We start from the raw sequence: 19,809 nt of genomic DNA, 5'->3' as shown, positions 1-19,809 counted from the left end.
AGATAAACCTAAAATTAATGTACTAATTTAGTACTCTGTCCGTTTTAAAATAATAAGTATTTTTTAATTTTGTTTTAAAAATAAATAGTGCTTTAGATTTCCTCAAAAATGATTATTTTACAAATATTCTTGTTTTAATATATAAAATATTTACATTATTAAAAAAAGGCTTCCTTTTTCAAAGTATTTGATACTAAAGGAGTAAACTGATAAAAACACTTCTCATCTTTTTGTTAGGAGTGAATGAATAAAAACACTTCTTATATTTTAATGATGAATAGTTTCTTAAGAGGCCGTTTTATAATTGAAGAGAATTATGCAAATATTAGTAATACATAAATCAATTATAAATAAACTTATGAATTATTTTAGGTAGAAATTAGTCAGATAGAATCTGATTATGCTAAATTTAATTAGTCATCAATGTATTGTGTTATCCATCTTTTATCCCATATAAAATTAGTACATAAATTCCTTCAAACTTATAAATATGTTAGTTATGCAAATTTTAAATTACAAATCAAGCATTGTATTAATTTATACACTATAGTGCTAACCAATTATCAAAATATAGTATTATTTATGCGTGATTTAATACATATATAATATTTCTTCTATCTAATTGCCAAATAATCTTTTAAAAATACGTTCAAACTAAAAACATCATTTATTTAAAGAAAAAAAGATTCAAAAATACATTCAAATTATCTTTTTTTGAGTGTTATATCTAAACAATTAAGAGTGTGAATCTCATATTGAAACTATCATTTTATTAGTTTCAGAAATACACATCTCTTTCTTTTATTACACTCTAATCATGGTGTGCATAGTACTCTCGCTCTTTTATTTAGAAAAAAGTTATCACATCACACTCTATATGGATAAAATATTTTATATTGATCAAAATTAAATAAATTATTATTATTAGTTAAACTTAGTCCCCCTCTCTCAAAAAAATTTAAAAATAAAAAGTAAAATATTTTTCTTGCACACTCCACCCCTTCCACTCACTGTAATCGCCATTCAAATTCTTAGCTTTTTCTTTTTTAAAAAAGAAACAAAATATCTATCCCATCCAAGACTTTTTTTAAAACTAAAATTTTCATTTCTGTTATATTCGATACAAGTAAAAAAATATATTTTTCTAGAAATATATGTACATATTTAATATAAAACGAGAAAAATATATAAAAAAAAAAAACAAATTATGAGCTAAGGGTTAGATGGGTTGGGATAATTTTTTTTTGATAAAAAAATATTTTTTAATGAAAGAGTGAGGGAAGGGGTGACATCTGAATTTTTAAACAATATTCTGTGAAAGAGTTTTTAAAAAAATAAATGAACGGGCTGATTATCCCGGGGTGGGGTGCGGGGATGGTGGAGTGTGTAATTTATTTAATTTTTGTAAATGTGAAATATTTTTTATCTATATGAAATGTCATGTGATGAGATTTTTGCGAATAAAAGAGAAAATACATTATACATGTCATTGTATTTCTCAAATTAATAAGTGATAATTTAGGTATAAAATTCTCCCTTAAAAATCTACCCCATCCCAAGACTTTTTTAAAACTAAAATTTTTATTTCTATTATATTCAGTACAAATAGAAAAGATATATATGTACATATTTAACAATAAAACAAGAAAAATATATAAAAAAAATAAAAACAAATTATGAGCTAAGGGTTAGATGGGGTTGGGTAATTTTTTTTTAAAAAAAATTAGTATCAATTTTTTTTAGAAGAAGGATTAAGGGAAGGAGTGCCATCTGAATTTTTAAAAAATATTCTCTGACAGAGTTTTAAAAAAATAAGCCAAAAAAAGAGAGAATGCATTAATATACCATCGTGTTTTTCAAATTAATAAGTGATAATTCAGATATACAATTCATTCTTTTAATAGCATAGATATGAAACTAAAAAAAAACACTTCATATGTTTTTGACACTTATTTTTTATTTGAACCTCAAAAATATATTAATTTGATAATAACTTAATAACCTAAATGAAAAATCTAACAACCACCCCAAATAAGAACAAAGAAAAAGACTAAGAGGGATGGGATAGATGTAGGGTAAGTGTTTTAAAAGATAATTATTTCCATCTGTCTACAATTTATGATTTGTCTAAAATTAAAGATACATAATAAGTATTTAAATATATTTAATTATGTGATTTTAAATATATCATATAAATAGTAAAAATAGTCATAAGAAAAAGAAAAAAATATTCATTTTGAAAACATACTAAAATTAAAAGTAAACAGTGAGGAAATTATCATATTGATTTTTAACATATGTGTCAAGTTAAACATGGATAAGTATATATAAATAAAAGGTCAAATCTTAAGTGTTTCGGTATACATTAAAGTTTTGGGGTTAAAAATAAATAATACTTTATTAAGGCTTGCTTCTTAATAGGTGTGGTGTATCAAGTCAGATATAAATAAGTAAACATAAACGAAATACCAAATCTAAAAATGTGTGCGTGCACACACACACATACATATATATATTAAAGTTTTTGCCCAAAAAATAAACACGGTTCAATACACATGTTATTTCTTAAACATATCAAATCAATAAAAATTAATAATCAAATCTCACATACCATTTTATTTATATTTCTCTTCTTGATAGATGTATCAAGTCTATGTGAACAAGTAAACATAAGCAAAAGGTCAAATCTCTGATGTATATAATATATATATAATTTTGGCCGTAAAAATGAATACCACTCCGTATACATGTTGTTTCTTAAATATATCAAGTCAAATATGAACGAAAAGATCAAATCTTGTTCACATATATACCAAAGCTAAGTTAAAGTCAAGAGAGAGTAATTTTAGCTATGGAAGAAGGTCTTCTATTGCCAGAAAAGAGGGAAAGTTTGAAGACAATTACAACATGGGGTTCCTTGTTAGAGGCAATGAAAAAGGTGTGTTACATAGCCATACCAATGATAGTGGTCAATGTTTCACAACACCTAATAAGAGTTTTGTCAATGATGATGCTTGGTCATTTAAGTGAACTTTCACTCTCTGGTGCTTCTATTGCTACCTCTCTCACCAATGTTACTGGATTTAGTCTCCTTGTAAGTATCCTAATTTTCACTTACCTTGTTTGATAAAGTGGATTAATTAACCATTTTTGCTAGTTTTTTATTTGAATTCATCCAAAATTTGACATTTTTCTAAGTTGTATTATGTTAGATTAGTTATTCGTTGCTCTTTTTTCATATGTCACAAGCATGAAAAGATGTTTTTTGAGAATAGGGAAAGAAGCTCTTTAACTAATCCAGGAGGATACTACTGGTAAAGCCCGCTTACTTAGGAGTGTGCTATTGGGCGAAGCACAAAAGTAGTACAACAAAAGACTACTACACTAGAAAGAGAAGAATTAAATATTTCTTCAATTACCACTTGAGCATGTTAAAAAGTCAGGTCTATAATAACACAACCAAAAAGAAAATCATTTTTAATAGGATTTCACTAGAAAAGAAGAAATAATGGACTATCTAAATTGGCTATTATTACATTTTATGAAAAATGTAGAGGTATATAGAATGAAGGGTAGCCAGTTAAATATATCTTTCATCAAGAAATTTCATTGAATATATTAAACTATAATTTGTACATAGGTCAAAAATTACCAAAATCTTGAACATCTTTACCAAAATCCTTAATTTTCCCTAATAAATTAGACTTAGCTAATTTCGCGTTCAAACTTTGTATATATGTATTAGGAAATCCACTGAATATTTATAAATATTTGACTGTGACTATTATCGTGAGATTGTTATATAAATTTATAAATTTCAAATCCTGAATCCGCTTTGATGTTGCAATGCAGTTAGGAATGGCTAGTGGCTTAGAAACACTTTGTGGACAAGCATATGGAGCTAAACAATACAAGAAATTAGGCATTTACACTACTGGAGCTATCATATCTCTCCTTTTAGTTTGCATACCAATATCTATACTGTGGTTATTTATGGACAAAATTCTTATTTTCATGCATCAAGATCCTTTGATTTCTAGAGAAGCAGGAAAATATTCAATCTGGCTATTAATTTCACTCTTCCCTTTCGCGATTTTGCAAGCGGTCACACGTTACTTGCAAACTCAAAGCTTGATTCTCCCTATGGTTGTTAGCTCTATTGCAACACTATGTTTTCATGTCCCAATTTGTTGGTTATGTGTGTTCACCTTGGATTTTGGAAGTGTTGGAGCTGCATTTGCAATTGGTTTATCATATTGGTTCAATTTGTTGCTTCTTGGATTATATGTGAAGTATTCTAAATCATGTGAAAAGACTAGACTCTATTTCTCAAAAGAAGAAGTTCTTGCTAGCATAAGAGAGTTCTTCCCTTTGGCTATTCCTTCTGCTTGCATGGTTTGGTAAGTTTTCTTCTTACTCGTTTCAATTTATTTGTCGTACTTTCATTTAAAACCACAAAATTCAAATGATGTTGTAGTACAGTACGCACATCTTTAGTTTATGACACCAAGGTTCAACATTCTCTTTATATTGAGTCAAACTAAGACAAACACATATACGCCTAGCGAATCCTTGCTTGCTTTACTTCTTGATAGGCAAGTGGATGAATTGACTTGTTAAATTGTGTGATCATCTACTTTAAAATTTAAACAAGTAATTAATTAGTCGGTTAAACTTTTATTTAGTCAATTGAGTTTTTAGTCCGTTGGTTACACTAAATTTCTATAAATATTGAATTGTAAATTTAATTTTTATTCTATAATAATTTGAGATTGTTATAAGAATTCATAAATTTCACTTCGATTCGTGAAGGGTGAGTCTATAGTCAAATAAGTATTCATAGGGACCCAATAATTTTGTCATGTTTATATCTCAACAGACTTTTCATACGTGGGCTCAACTCTTTTTTATGGTCCAAACGCGTAAAATTATTTTTGATAAATGTGTGATGCTGAACACTCTAACCTTAAACCTTTGCAAGGAGAGTCAGTGAAAGGTTAATTTTGGTGAACCAAAAGAATCTTCTGTCAATTTCCTCTCTCTCTATAATAGATTACTCATGTATCATACTGATTTAATGTCAAAATCAAATAGCGATCTTAAGTTTTAATAATTGTTATTTTATAAAGTTTATGACTTTTTTTAATGATATAATCATAAATATATATTGTTATATATATACAATTCGTTTAATTTGTTTAGAATTTTGTGGATTGAGCTCAAGATAATTTGTTTTCAGTCAATTTCAGCTTATTGAAGTCTTAATCCATTTTAAAAGAATCTGCAATTGAATCTAATTTAATTATCAATTTCAATCTATTTTAAGATTGTTTATTCACATTGGTGTGATGTATATTCTCATATTGAAGATATGAGTTATTAATTGATATTTTCTAGAATTTATTTATTCTTAACCCGATGCTCTTGACGTGGTATGAATGACGAATAATAAATTAGCCCAATTATTTTTTAATTTATTTTAACCCCAACCCGTCCATTTGATAAGCCGTAATGGTTATGATTGTTGCAGTCTTGAATGGTGGACGTTTGAGATAGTGATATTGCTAGCTGGTGTGTTGCCAAATCCTCAGCTTGAGACTTCTGTGCTTTCCATATGGTAATTATTAAAACTAATTCATTTTCTTATCTTTCATTATTTTATAATTAAACATAAATTAATTACTAATTATGATATGTGAGTGACTTTTTATTTTTACAGCCTTCTTATTGCTTCCACTCATTACTTCTTACCATTTTCCCTTGGTGCTGGAGCAAGGTTTGGATCCCTCTGCTGATTTTTATATACTATTATTCATATTTGTTTCAATATATGTGATATTTTTTAAATTGTCAGAGTTAAATAAATTTTTTTATATCATTTTTTTAATATTTAAAATTATCAATTATTGTGATATATATCTTTTTACTTTTAAATATATAAATTTAACTTTGAAATATCAATTTAATCTTTTATGAGATAATTTATAACACACAAACATATATTTTAAAAGTTATTTCTCAAATTTCGTGTTTAATCAAACAATATTACATAAATTAACATTAAAAAAGTAACCTATCATGAATTGATTCTTTTGATGAAAATTTTGACTTTAACACGATAAAAAAAATCACTATTATATTATAAGCTTTTCCTCATGGGCAGAGCCACCTTAGGCGAAGGGTGGTCCAACACAAACTATTCGCCGAAAATTATGTAGTGTAGAAAGATTAAATATAGCGTTTATTTCATTTTGTAAGTTTATAGCAAAAGAATTTACATATTTTTCGTTAAATTTCTAACTTTGTCACTACTATTTTTCCTTATGAATTGTAGCACGAGGGTGTCTAATGAACTAGGAGCAGGAAATGATGAGGCAGCTAAAATGGCAGTTAGGGCTGCACTTACAATTTCAATGGCAGATGCAATAATTTCTGGGACTATATTTTATTGTTGCCGTCATATTGTTGGATATGCATTTAGTAATGAAAAGGAAGTTGTTGATTATATAAGTGAAATGGCTCCTTTTCTATGCATCTTGATGGTATCTGACTGCATACAAGGGGTACTTTCTGGTATGTTATATTCTCGATTTCATCACTCAATTAATAGTTATTATATTTTTAAAAATTATTTTTACTTTTGTTATTCAGTGACAATCTATGAAATCAATCCCGTATGTCTTATCAAATGGTTGGTGACTAAACTTATATTAATCTTATGTTTAAATGTGTAACATATATAAAACTATGATTTTATATCAAACATATGTGATTTTTGAGATCATGATTTTAAGTCTGTTTTCTCTTTCTCACCACTTGCCATACTATAGTGCTTTTTCATATGAAAAAAAAATATGGAGTGACAAAGTGCTAATATGGCAAGTGACATATATATAGTTCAGTTATTTTTATACGACAAAAGATAATTTTACGATTTTAATGTTATATTATTATAAGTAACTTGTTATCTTAAATAAAATTGAATGATCATACGTGAAATTATACTACAGGAGTTGCAAGAGGAAGTGGATGGCAACATTTGGGAGCATATGTAAATCTTGGGTCATTTTATTTGGCTGGAATTCCAACAGCAATAGTATGTGGTTTCTTATTTCATTTACAAGGGAAGGGACTTTGGATTGGACTCAATGTGGGAAATGTACTTCAATCTCTTCTACTTTCCATCATAACAAGTTTTACTGATTGGAAAAAACAGGTACAAAATCTATTCGTTTCAGTTTATTTGTTTGATTTGGGACATGACACGGAATTTAAGAAAAAAAATATTTTCTTTTGAATTTTGTGATTTTAAATCATGTTATGTAAAAAGTTAAGACAAAAATTATCAAAAAAAGAAAGATCATACATTTTCTTTTGAAACAGATTAAAAAACGAATTAAAAATAACATTTTTGGAAATTACTTTTGTGACTAACAATATTGTTATTTTTATTTGCAGGCATCAATAGCTAGGGAAAGAATCTTTTATTGAAGAGAAGTACTGAAAAAATGAAAAAAATTGGTTATTTTTGGCATTATAGCACTTCAATTTATTTGTTTTAAGCAAATATGGTGTTTGTAGCAAAATGTTTGACTAATTATTGTTCAATTTCACGAGGCTAAAATGCTAACGAAGAGTTGAAAAATTTTATTAGTTTTTTTTTTTTTGTTATTGTGACATTAGAATATAAAAATGAATAAATGTTGATTTTTAGTGTTTTTAGTTTCCTTCTTGTTTGGTTGTGCCCCACGGGCAGCGTCAAAAAGTAAAAGATCAATTCTTTCGAAGAGGTAGTATTTCAGTTATAACTTTTCTCGGAGAAAATTATTTAATTTTCGTTTTTAACTTAAAAGTTATTTATTTATGAACTATTTTCTCAAAAAATCACTCAATTAGGATTCTTTTATCAAAAGTCGCTCAATTCTAAATTTTAACTCAAAAATCACGCAACTAAGATTGTTTTGCTTACAAAATCAAAAAACCACTTATATTAAACATCAAGGCCCATTAGCTCAGTTGGTTAGAGCGTCGTGCTAATAACGCGAAGGTCGCAGGTTCGAGACCTGCATGGGCCATTATTTTTTGTTATTTTTTTTTGTCAAGTCAAAATAAATTGAAACAAATGAAATAGTTAAGAGCACCCAACTACAAACACACAGATTTCTTTTCATTATTTTCTTGAAAAAAGAAGCTGAGTATAGACAATTTTTAATAATGATTTGCTAATTATTTTCATGAAAAAATAAGCATATAAACAAGTTTGCCATTATTTTTTATTTCTTTTTGTATCAAATCAAATAAATTGAAACGGACAGAATAGTTAAGAGTACCCTACTACATACCCACAAATTTCTTTTCATTAGTATCTTCAAACAAGAAGCTGAGCGTAGATAATTTTGAATATTGATTTGCTCATTATTTTCTTGAAAAAATAAGCATATAAACAAGTTTGAATAGTAAACAACAAGAAGAGTACACAATTGGCCATCCAAATCGACGCTATCCATGACTTTTTGGATATTATTTCAGACTTGAACTTAAAATAATCGCATATTCTTTTTAATTAGGAGCGAGATCGACTATGGTACGTTGATTATTGGTACTAATGCTTGTAGTAACGTCTCTAAAACTACGAGTTAGAGCATTTCTTTTATTATTAATCAATTCTAAAATAAGTCAAGTCAATATTTTTAATTAGAACTATTGAAAATTACTTGCACTGCTGCATCAGTGTTTTAAAAGACTTAGTTAGGACTTATCTCGGGGTTTGTACTAGGGTGGGGCTCTAGCAACAATGCCCCAAACTCAAGTGTTGGGCTTAGTTATGTAAGACTTAGATCTAAGCGTCTAATTGTACACGTATCCCCAACGCTCGAGGCTCGCGTTATAGATCTTACACAAATAATGTGTTGGAAGCTTTAGTTAACATTGTTGACCTCATAATTTTTGAATAAATGAATGATACTTAATAAATATTTTTATCTATAGAAATAAGAAGATCAAGAGTAACTCAAATAACAAGTTATAGTATTGCATCTTTAATATTTGATAACACTGTGAAGGTGATGATTTAGTAAGTAACATTTTTTTTAAGAATACGTAGCAAAATTAAAAATTTTTCACTTATCATTGGTCTTTATGGTTTTAGCATATGTCTCAAAATTATCATATTTTATTTAACTATTTGAAAGTCATTTTATTCATGATGGAGTGGTGTTTTTAATATAATAGTAGTAAGCTTTTTTTCTTCTTTGGGGGGTGGGGTGGGAGATGAGGTAAATTATACAATATGATAAAAATATATTTAGATAAATATTTTTTTATTATAAAAAGTTAAGATATTAGATTATTATACTTTAAAACCTCTATAAATTAATATAGGCGGGACCATAAAATTTTATTATTTTATAAAAATATTATTTTATCTTTAAATCTTACTAATTTATGTATCATATTTATTGAATTATTATTATCGTGCAAACAAAAGAGCATGAATGACAAATGTGCTTTTGATAAATATATTCTTTGGCTTGAAATGCATGGTAGACGAGTTTTGCTTATGGTAGATAATTGTCCAGTCCATAATAGAAATATTGAAGGACTACAAAATGTTGAATTGTTTTTCTTCCACCCAACATGAACCTTGTGATGCTAAGAGCTTTCAAGATATGTATTATCTTAACAAATTTTATTGTAAGATATTAGAAGACTATAAAGTGGGACAAACTAATCTAACAAAAATTAATATTTTGGATGCTATCAATTTTGCAATCTCTGCTTGGACAACAAATGTTCATTAAGAAACAATAGCAAATTGTTTTCAATACTGTAAAATCCATTTGGGGGATGCAATCTCAGAGAATTTGAATGAACCACTTCTGAAAACGCCATTCATGAACTTGAGATCTTGACCAATGATCTCTCTTATCACAATAAAATGGATGTCAAAACCTGTTGAATTCTTCGGGTGAAAGTGATACATGTTCAGAGGTCCATAATTTCGAAGAAATTCTAGATACCATCGAAAAAACAATGTTGATGATAAAGTTGAAGATGTACTATACCTTTGAAACCAATTGGGCGTAAGGAAACACTTATTGCATCTAAAACTCTTCGGGGTTGTTTGGTAAAGTGTGTTAAAAAAATAATGCATGCATTAGCCTTGTGTATTACTAGTACCGTGTTTGATACTCTTTTCCAACCTATGTATAACTAATGCTTGCATTAGTTATACACTCTCTTGTGCATTAAGGTGTGTATTGCTAATACCATGGATTTCTAGGTATTAGCAATGCAATGCTTTTAATGCATGCATTAACTCAATTAAAGACTCCATTGCCCCTCAATACTTTGTATCAGAGCGTTAGGTTCGGTGATCTCATCACACAAGGACAAGTCTAGTAGAGTCTTGTGGAACGCTTAGGGGACGCCTTTACTTTTCTTCGAGAGGCTATAAGACTTTAAGAAAACTTCATTCCTTCGTTCTTTCGTGCTACTAATTGAGTCCAATTGGTATCTAGGTGATACAAATTGGTATCTGACCTTCTTCACTCTATTTCGCATATGATTAGTATCAGAGTAGTAGAATTGGAAACACCAGCACCAACAAAAGAGTATATGTCCTTAAAAATAGATATGTTTCCGCAATTCACTATAGACATGTAATTACTAGTGACTAGTATTGTCTTTTTTTATTAAGTTCTTAAGTTGAAACCCCTATTCTTCATGGGTAGCAATTTATGGCTTCTTCATGGAGAAGTATATTCTACGGATCTTAATGGATATGAGGTAGATGGGGTGAAGCAAGTTGATTTTGCCAAGGTGATAACATTCAAAAAGTTCGTAAGGAACGACTAGGTAATGAATATCATTATTTTGAAAAATATAGTTAGTAAAGTTCTTAAAGATATATGGATCGCTTAGTAAGTAATGAAATTTTGTTGAGTCAATTAAGGGCAGAATCTCTACTACGATTTTATAGATTAAGTGTATATATAAAAAATTGAAGAAAAAAAAAGGTCCTGATACGATTACTACAATAAAATCAATGATTGCTTGGTTAAAGTTATGATGTATGTTATTTTTGTCATCGACCTGATCTAAGAATGAATTTAATAATATTTTGGATTTATTTAATGGTAGAAATGTGTGACCTATTTGGATATGATCTTATCGGTAGTATGATGTATTTTAGTGGTGGATCTTTGATATGGTACTAGTGCATTTAGATTGAGAAATGTATCTTGAGGGTTCTGAATGAGGACTGACAATTTTATCTTAAGCTTCAAAAGGTAGATTGAAACTATGATGACAAACTTATAAAGAAAGAAAGTCCTATTGCGTATATTTGGGTGAACTAAATTAAAGTTTTTAGTAAGAAAATGCTTATAAAATTGAGTTAGTCCCTTAATTTGATTGGTATACCTGAGTTTAAGGTGTCATGTCGAGGAAAAAGTTGACTTGTCGATGATGAAAATGTTTAGCTAAGCCTGATGGTAAAAAGAGAGAAGAAAAAGATTTATTTTGCTGCATACATTTTCTTCGACCAGCAACCTTAAGATCGTGTTTCTCAATTAACTAAACGTTGAATCAGGATAAAATTTGAACTTCATGTTCGTGACATCTTGGTGGTTGATTTGAACGGTGGAGATTGGATTCGGATATGCGCAAGATAATTATAGTTTTGGTTCCTTACAATAGCTGCATTTGGGTGGTGCTTGCATTAAAATTGTAGAGGCATTGTGTTTATAGTGTGTATTATGAGGTGTTTTAATATAATATTAAATAAGAGAAATCTCAAATTAAGACAATGGAGGAGATTAGAGTTCATAATAATGATAAGGGGTTGGTGATGAATTGTGATTGAGATGAAATTAAATAATAAGGATTGTTGATTAAACGAGTTTTGTACGGTACTAAGGAATTGCGAGCCTCTAATGTTGTGATTTTTCATGATTTGACGAATAATTTGATTGTATGGAAAGTTTTAGGAAATGTGGGGACACCACTTGAATTGAATTTAAAAGAGTTAGAGTCATAATGAGAAAAAAATATAAAATAAAACAATTGTGGGATAATGCGATCTTAAAAAAATAAGTGAGAGTAGAAATATTTTCTCAATTGTAAGGATTAAAAATATATCTTTGAAGGGGTTGAATTGGGTTTAGAAACGTGTGGTTTTATCAACTTTATTTTGGTTAAGCTAATAGCGTAACAGGTTAATCAGATTGGTTAAAAGCTATTGGATAAAACTTAAGAGAGAATTGTACAGACGTTCAACTTGAGTGGAATGATAAGTTCTGTTGTAGTGTTGAATTTAGGAATGAGTAAGGTTGAATTTTTAGTGAAGGATATGATATGGTTGATGGAGAAGCAATCAATAATAAGTTAAAATACGTGAATTCATAAAAAATTTCAAGGTATGAGCCATGTTGTTGGATAAGGAGATTAAGTTACACAGTTAGGTTTACAATTCAAGTTTTTCATGGTAATTCAAGTTGGTGGTAGTATGTTTTATCAAGTTATGAATTGGTAAGGTAAAAAAATGATTGATTGCATTGATATCAAACATATGAAGGAACTTATGCATATTTTGAATCATAAAGTTTGTTATTATTGATTGTGAAAGGATTTAAGGAAGGGTTTCACAGAGTTTTGATTTGAAGTGTGAAGTAAAACGTCATAGGTTATTGGTAAAAGGATGAGTTCGATAAGAGAGATAGAGAAACAAAAGTATGATATATTGAAGAGACGAGATATTTAAAATTTTGCAACATGGGAAGAATTTGAGAAAAAGGAAGGAATAATACTTCTCATGTAAATCCTTTAGGTGTAGTTGATGGTTGTATTGATTTTTATCTATAAGCTTAGATATGACTTTGAAGTGTGTACTGGTTCAACATAAACTTACTAGGAGTTTATCATTTACTTCTATTATAAATATTGAATTTTGGTTTGGGTGGAAAATGGTGAGGTATGAAAAATTTAGTGTTTAAGTAGGGGTAGATTACTCAAATTATGATAGATGACTAAAGAATGATGTATAAGGTAAGATCTAATTCTACTTGGTTATTAAGCATTCAGAGTTGGGTTAATACTGCTCTATTGATGGGACTACATAGAATGTTAAGATGCGTTACATAGACATTTGATGGTGAATAGAGGTTATGAGCTTATAGTATACAAAATTATTTGAGTGACCAAGAATTTCCGTAAGTGTTGGTATGAGGTATATAATAATTTGAACGGTAGTTTAAACTAGGTAAATGAAAGATTATGTAGAGTCGACATTAAATGTGCTTCAATTGTTGTAACTCGATGGGTAAATATTATTAGGTTTGGAAGTAGTTCTATCAGACTTAGGTATGACACACATCTGTCATAGAATGCTTAAATGGAATGAAAGAGCGCCATAGTTTCAAAATTTTAGAGGTGATAATGTGTTTGTTAAGAAGACTTTGATACTAGTGGCGGGTTGAGAGTAAGTTAAATGGCTGGTGTGGTTATGATGTTTGTTAGTATTAAGAGTGTTGGTTTTAGTGGAGTACTTTAAGGGTATGTGGTTTGATGAATCGTGTATTTGTAATATTATAACGGAGATGAGACTGATTGATTGTGGATGACTAAAATTGAGAGATGAGTCAGATGAATGAAATTTTGTTTATATGAATACCAAAGAGTATTTTGTGTTATTCAACTTTGATTATGTATATTCTTATGTGACCACTTTCTTCGTACTAGACATTAATTGGAGTATAATTCACTACTTATACTATGCGTGTTTTCACATCTATGGGTTGATTCCTACTGGTGGATCGGATGTACCGATTCTCTTGTGCCCTCTTGATAGGGTAGGATCCTTGGGAAAACTGGTCATTTTAATTATGATAGATTTTGTGCTGTTTGGGATAGTTAAAGTATATCAATATTTCTATACGCACAAACTTGCTTATGAGAATTTATATAAGAGCTGCTACGAAGAGTTACAATTGCCTAAAAATATTGTTAGAGGTTCTGCATTTTGAAGTGTATCGGCAGTTGGTGTTTACTTGATATTGTTCTTCTTTGGGTTACATATGTTGATCCTCCCTTGATGAGTAATCGATGTCTAAAGATAATATTTTTAACACTTAAGCTTGTGATGAGATTGTGTTGTGAAAAGGAAATCTTGATAAGATTTGTGATGATTTTTGTATTATGAGTGTGGTGGTTGGTTAAAATCCACTTCTGGTTGTAGCTAATATTGATTCAGGATTTTATTAAGGTTATTTTATATAATATTTGTCCTGACGATTATGTCAAGGTCTAGTTGGAGAATCGGTCAGCTGAAGAATTTACTTAAGAATAGTTTGTGTTAGTTGAGTTTACATACAACAACAATTATCACTAGAGCAGTGAGATGGACCCATTTGAGGCTTTGTATTGGAGGAGGTGTACACCTTCAATTGGTTGGTTTGATACTTTTGATATGAGACCTTGGGTGCTAATATTTTTAAGGAATTGTTGAGATAACTACCCTTCTTACTCTCACCTTCCTTTGATCGTTCGAGGACGAACGATGGGTAAATTGGTATCTATTGTAACGACCCCTTTTAATCGTTTTGAGTACTAGAGTTTTTTTTTTCTATTTCATTAAAGACTTTCCGATATATTCTAAATGAGTATTTTGGACTATTCATAATTATATTATTAAATTAGTGGGATAGTTTTAATAATTAATTTAGTTGGTGGTTAAAGAAGATCATATTAAAATTAATAGTGGGGTGCTTTTATCGCTTTTATAATTAGACATATATAATAATAAGGTAAGATATTAATTTGTATAAGAAAGAAGAAAGAAAAGTAGGCGAGAGAACAATACTGGCGCCATCTATCGAAGAAGAGCGTTCCAGGTAATCGCGATTTCCTTAAATAAATTGTAAGAGATTATAGTTAGAACAAGAGTGTTGCATGCTTATTGGTGGAATGAGTAGTTTTGTATAGTCTCTGGAAATTATGGTTTCTTTATGTATTATAATGGGCTCCACTTGATTGTATGTTTTGGTTAGATATTGGAGATAAATTTTAATAGTTAATAAATTGTAGAAATCAAATATTGTGTTAATTAGAATTGGGAAGGATTGCATGTATAATGAATTAGGACCATATTACTGCTATTAGCAAATATAATTAGGAACTAGAAATCCTAATAATTTGGTTCAATAATTGGCGTACTAATTAATTGGGGTTTCTTTAAAGAAATATAAAAATGCATTAAATAATTATTTAATTATAATAGCAAATGACATGTGAATTAATGTTACAAGTTATTTGTTATGCAAATTGCATAAAGTTGCAAGGAAGTAAGAATCTGCCCGTGGAAATCTAATTTCAATGGTTAGTTAAATTGAGTTTTAGTATATTGGGATAGACAATTAAATATAAGGTGAATTGAATTATTTAAACTCCATTCAAGTTATGCTAATTGAAGGAATTAAGACCTACTCTTAGGTTTAAACTTTAGGAAATTGATTATATAATTAGGTGAATTAAGACCTACCCTTAGGTTTAAACTTTTCAATCTATATGATGTTTATAGACTCGTTAATTTACAAATTATATGTACTTGATAGATTGAAAAGGTTCGGAGGCATTGAGGAAAGGAAAAGGATTGGACAAGTAGTGTGCTTGACTTCCGTTCTTCGGTCGAGGTAGTTTTTGGTTTATGCCATTTGATAGTAAATTATTAATAGTGATTGATATGTATTGAATGATATTGTAAAGTTTTGTATGTACTTGATTGTGTGATTGTGTGGCTTTGTTGTGTGTTTTGTGATTGGTCTGAAATCCTGAGACTGTGGAATTTATATTCTTGAACCCTCTTTATCGAAGTGATGAGAAAGCTCGATGAAATATTATTGACGAATGGAAAAGTGGTGATACTAAATGATAAACTAATGATATTATTGGATCGGAGTGTCACGTTCCGACACAGTATTTTTGGATCGGAGTGGCACATTCCGACACGGTATTTTTGGATCGAATGTCACGTTCCGACACGATATTCTTGGATCGAAGTGTGACGTTCCAACACGATATTCTTGGATCGGAGTGTCATGTTCCGACACAGTAATATTAAAGAAAAACATGTTAAATTAACGGAAGGTACTCAATCTCAAAGAACTCAAGTCCCAAAATGGTTTGGTTTGAAGGCATGAGTCCTTATGTGTGATCTTGATATAGTTGACTTATTATGTACTTACTTTATTGTTGTTGATACTTGTTCATGTTGTTTGTTGCTTATCACCTATTAAGTACTATCGTTGATTTTATACTATTATTCTTTCTATATTAGTTACTATTTTTGGTTGACCGATGATACTTACTCAGTACATGTTGCCTCGTACTAAGCCCTACTTGTATTTTTCTTTGTTTTCCTTATATGGAGTGCAACAAGTGTACCGACGAATTTGAATCGCCCTCAGCTCCATCAAGTCTCGGCATATCAGGTTCAAGGGTGAGTATTCATTTGAGCTTGGGTTGGATTCTCTCAGTCATTACCTGTTGTCCTTAGTTTCCGGGCATGAATTACTTTATTTCATTTATTTTGGTGTCTTTGATACTCTTAGACTCAGTAATTGGAGATTAGATGTTCTTGTTGTGATGACTTTCAGGTTTTGGAAAATATATTTAGTAAGTTTTTGAGCTTCCACATTATGCTTGTAGTTTGTAAGTTGGGGTTAAATTTGTTGGTTTTCCCACCTAGGGGGTTAAGTGTGGGTGCCATTCACGACTCGTTTTGGGTCGTCACAAATACCTTTTTTATATCTTTTCCACCATAATCGTGAAGGGTATTTGTTTAAATAATTTTTTTAATGCAATGCATTCTATTTTTAATGCATCAAACCAGCCAATGCATAAATATAATATATGTATATTTAATGCAAGCATAACTAATGCTTGCATTAACTAATACATACATTGTTAATGCAAGCATTACTTATACACTCTATTTTGCATTATATCAATATATTCTACCACACGGCCTCTTCATAAGAAAGATTTTTTGTTTTAATCTTGTGATATAAACATGTTTGGAAAGTTAGAATTAAAAAGTTATCAAAAAAAAAAAACCAGACATTATTTTCAAAACAAATGAAAAGAAAAAGGGTAAGAGAAACAAATTCAAACTCACATTCTTGGAAATGACTTTTGTGACTAACAATATTGTTTTTTGGTTTGCAGGCATCAATAGCTAGGGAAAGAATCTTTTATCGGAAAAAGGAAAACAAATTGGTTATTTAATTTTGACATTATACTACTTCAATTTCTATTGTTATAGATGTTATTGCGATTAAGTATTTTAAATTAGTGTACATGACATGTTAATTATATTGAGTTTGTTAGAGTTAGTTATACACAACTGTCAATATGTGACAGTTATTTCAAATTAGTTAGATTTAGATATTTTCTTACTCAGCTGTATAAATACAGTGTGTGAACTACCATTGAAGGGAACAAGTTAATAGACAGTCTTTTTCTTCTTCTCTCATTTTTGAGCTCTGTGTTCTCTTCTCTAATGGAGGTTTTCATCCTCTCAAATCTCTCATTCTAGCATGGTATCAGAGCAAGGACGTTTTGATCTTCCTTTTTCTCTTCATCTTTGATTATCATAAGAAAATTTTTTCCTTAATTCTTTTCAAATTTTCTTTTTCCCTTATTTCTAATAAAAAATGGTAGAAATCACATCTGCAGACATTGCTTCATCTAGCAATTCTTCTTCCTCTGGAATTGATACAGGAAGTTCGTTCTACATTCATCCCTCATACAGTCTTAGTGTTGTACTTATACCAGTTCCTTTTGATGGTACTGGTTTTCATTCCTGGCTTCGTAGTGTGCTTCAATTTTTATCAATAAAGAACAAGATTGCTTTCATCAATGGCGAATGTAAGAGATCAGACACGACTGATTCAACCTATCGTCAATGGGTAAGATGCGATGATATGGTCACATCGTGGATTCTCAATTCTTTAGGTCGAGACATTGCGGATAGTGTCGAATATGTCAATGATGCATTGGAGTTGTGGACAGAACTAGAGGATCGTTACGATCAAACAAATGGAGCAAAATTATATCAAACTCAGAAGGAAATCAATGATCTCAGTCAATGTATTCTCGATATCACTACATACTACACTTGCATGAAGAAACTTTGGGAAGAACTGAGCAATTTATGTGTTCTAAGTCAGTGTAATTGTGTGTGTGTCTGTGGAGCTAAGGCAAATAATCATAAGGCAGAGCAAGATATGTGTTTAATTCAGTTCCTCATGGGATTAAATGTGGTGTATACCACAATTAGGGGGAGTATTTTGATGATTAATCCATTGCCTTCCACGGCACAAGCCTAACATCCAAATGTTTGCAGAAAGTAGTTCACTCATCGCAAGCTCATCATGTTCCTCCAATGTTCAAGGAGGAAGAAACTTTCGAACAAACTACTCTCCTAACACTAATGCATCTACGGGCAGACCTTTTTGTGATTATTGTAGAAGGCTAGGTCACATTAAGGAAAAATGCTACAACTTACAAAGTTATCCATCTGGTGACCACCTCCGAACTCTTTTAACTCACAATCATGCAACAACCAGCATCCGAAAGCTCCTAATAATGATCAGTACAATTCAAGACAAGCCCACAATACTTATTCAAATCACAGGCACAACACTAAGGGAAAGGGTGTAGCAACTAATTCTGTGAGAATCACCTACAATGGGACTGCTGTCAATTAGAAAGGGGAATCAGGCTCTCAGTTTGATGAACAGGAGGTCAAAACATCAGCATCACCAAGGAACAATATGATCAAGTTGCTCATTTGTTAGACCAGTTCCAAGGTACCAACACTGTGGCAGATCAGAATGATGTATCATGTAACTGTGCAGGTATCTTTGCTTGTTCTTTCTCTCCTGATGTTATTAAACTCTCATGTGAATGTTTCAAAACAAGGACTGACTTATGAATATTAGACTCATGAGCTTCTCACCATATGAATTAATAAAAAACATCTTATAAATGTAATCACTCTCCCATATCCTATGTTAATTAGCTTACCAAATGGATATAGAGTCAAAGTTACAGAGGTGGGTATTGTACATCTTACTTCCAAGATCACTCTGTCCGGAGTACTTTATGCTCCTTCTTTCAAATACAACCTCATCTCCATAAATTCTCTAGTAGATCACCTCAAATGAACTGTTTCCTTTTCTAACAATTCTTGTATACTTCAGGCCGCTTCACTGAAGAGGCCTCTGGAAATTGGTAAAGTTCATGATGGTCTATACTTCCTTTGCTCAGACTGGCTACAAAATACCGGCTCCAGTGCACAACAACACTCTACTTTATGTTTTTCTTTACCTAGTAATAAAATACATTGTCAATGTGTTTCTCATTCATGTTCTTCTCATTCAAATGTACTGAACTCTTCTTTTGTTAACAATAAAGAAAATGTGTTAGACAAATCCTTCAATTCTTTTCCTACTGATAGCACAAATATATTGTGGCATTACAGACTTGGTCATGTACCCTTTGTGAAAATGAAAGGCATATCCTCTATACCTGTGAATTTTTCACCAAAACAACCTTTCTTTTGCCCTATATGTCCAATGGCCAGACAATCTAGATTACCATTTCCACCTAAGTCTAACAACAGTACCAACATTTTCAAATTACTGCATGTTGACCTTTGGGGCCCTTACAAAACACCAACTCATGACAATTTCAAGTATTTTATCACCTTGGTTGATGATTTCAGCAAATCAACTCGGACACATCTTC

The 19,809-nt window shown here is 30.2% G+C and overlaps 1 protein-coding gene and 1 non-coding gene across 2 annotated transcripts; both read left to right on the top strand.

Moving 5' to 3' along the window:
• Positions 1-2,639: 2,639 nt before the first annotated feature.
• On the top strand, positions 2,640-7,634 carry LOC107013842 (protein DETOXIFICATION 14-like). The gene is made up of 7 exons (XM_015213721.2): positions 2,640-3,094; positions 3,853-4,400; positions 5,531-5,617; positions 5,720-5,776; positions 6,335-6,573; positions 7,011-7,216; positions 7,459-7,634. The coding sequence occupies exons 1-7, from the start codon at positions 2,852-2,854 to the stop codon at positions 7,489-7,491; spliced, it is 1,413 nt and encodes a 470-aa protein (XP_015069207.1). The 5' UTR covers positions 2,640-2,851; the 3' UTR covers positions 7,492-7,634.
• Positions 7,635-8,001: 367 nt separating this feature from the next.
• On the top strand, positions 8,002-8,075 carry TRNAI-AAU. Its single transcript has one exon. It is a non-coding gene; the product is annotated as a tRNA-Ile (tRNA).
• The last annotated feature ends 11,734 nt before the right edge of the window (positions 8,076-19,809 follow it).

The sequence above is a fragment of the Solanum pennellii genome, chromosome 3 (assembly GCF_001406875.1).
Source record: "Solanum pennellii chromosome 3, SPENNV200".
Classification (NCBI taxonomy): domain Eukaryota; kingdom Viridiplantae; phylum Streptophyta; class Magnoliopsida; order Solanales; family Solanaceae; genus Solanum; species Solanum pennellii.
Note: the sequence above shows the minus strand (reverse complement) of the source record. Positions and strands in the feature narration are given on the sequence as shown.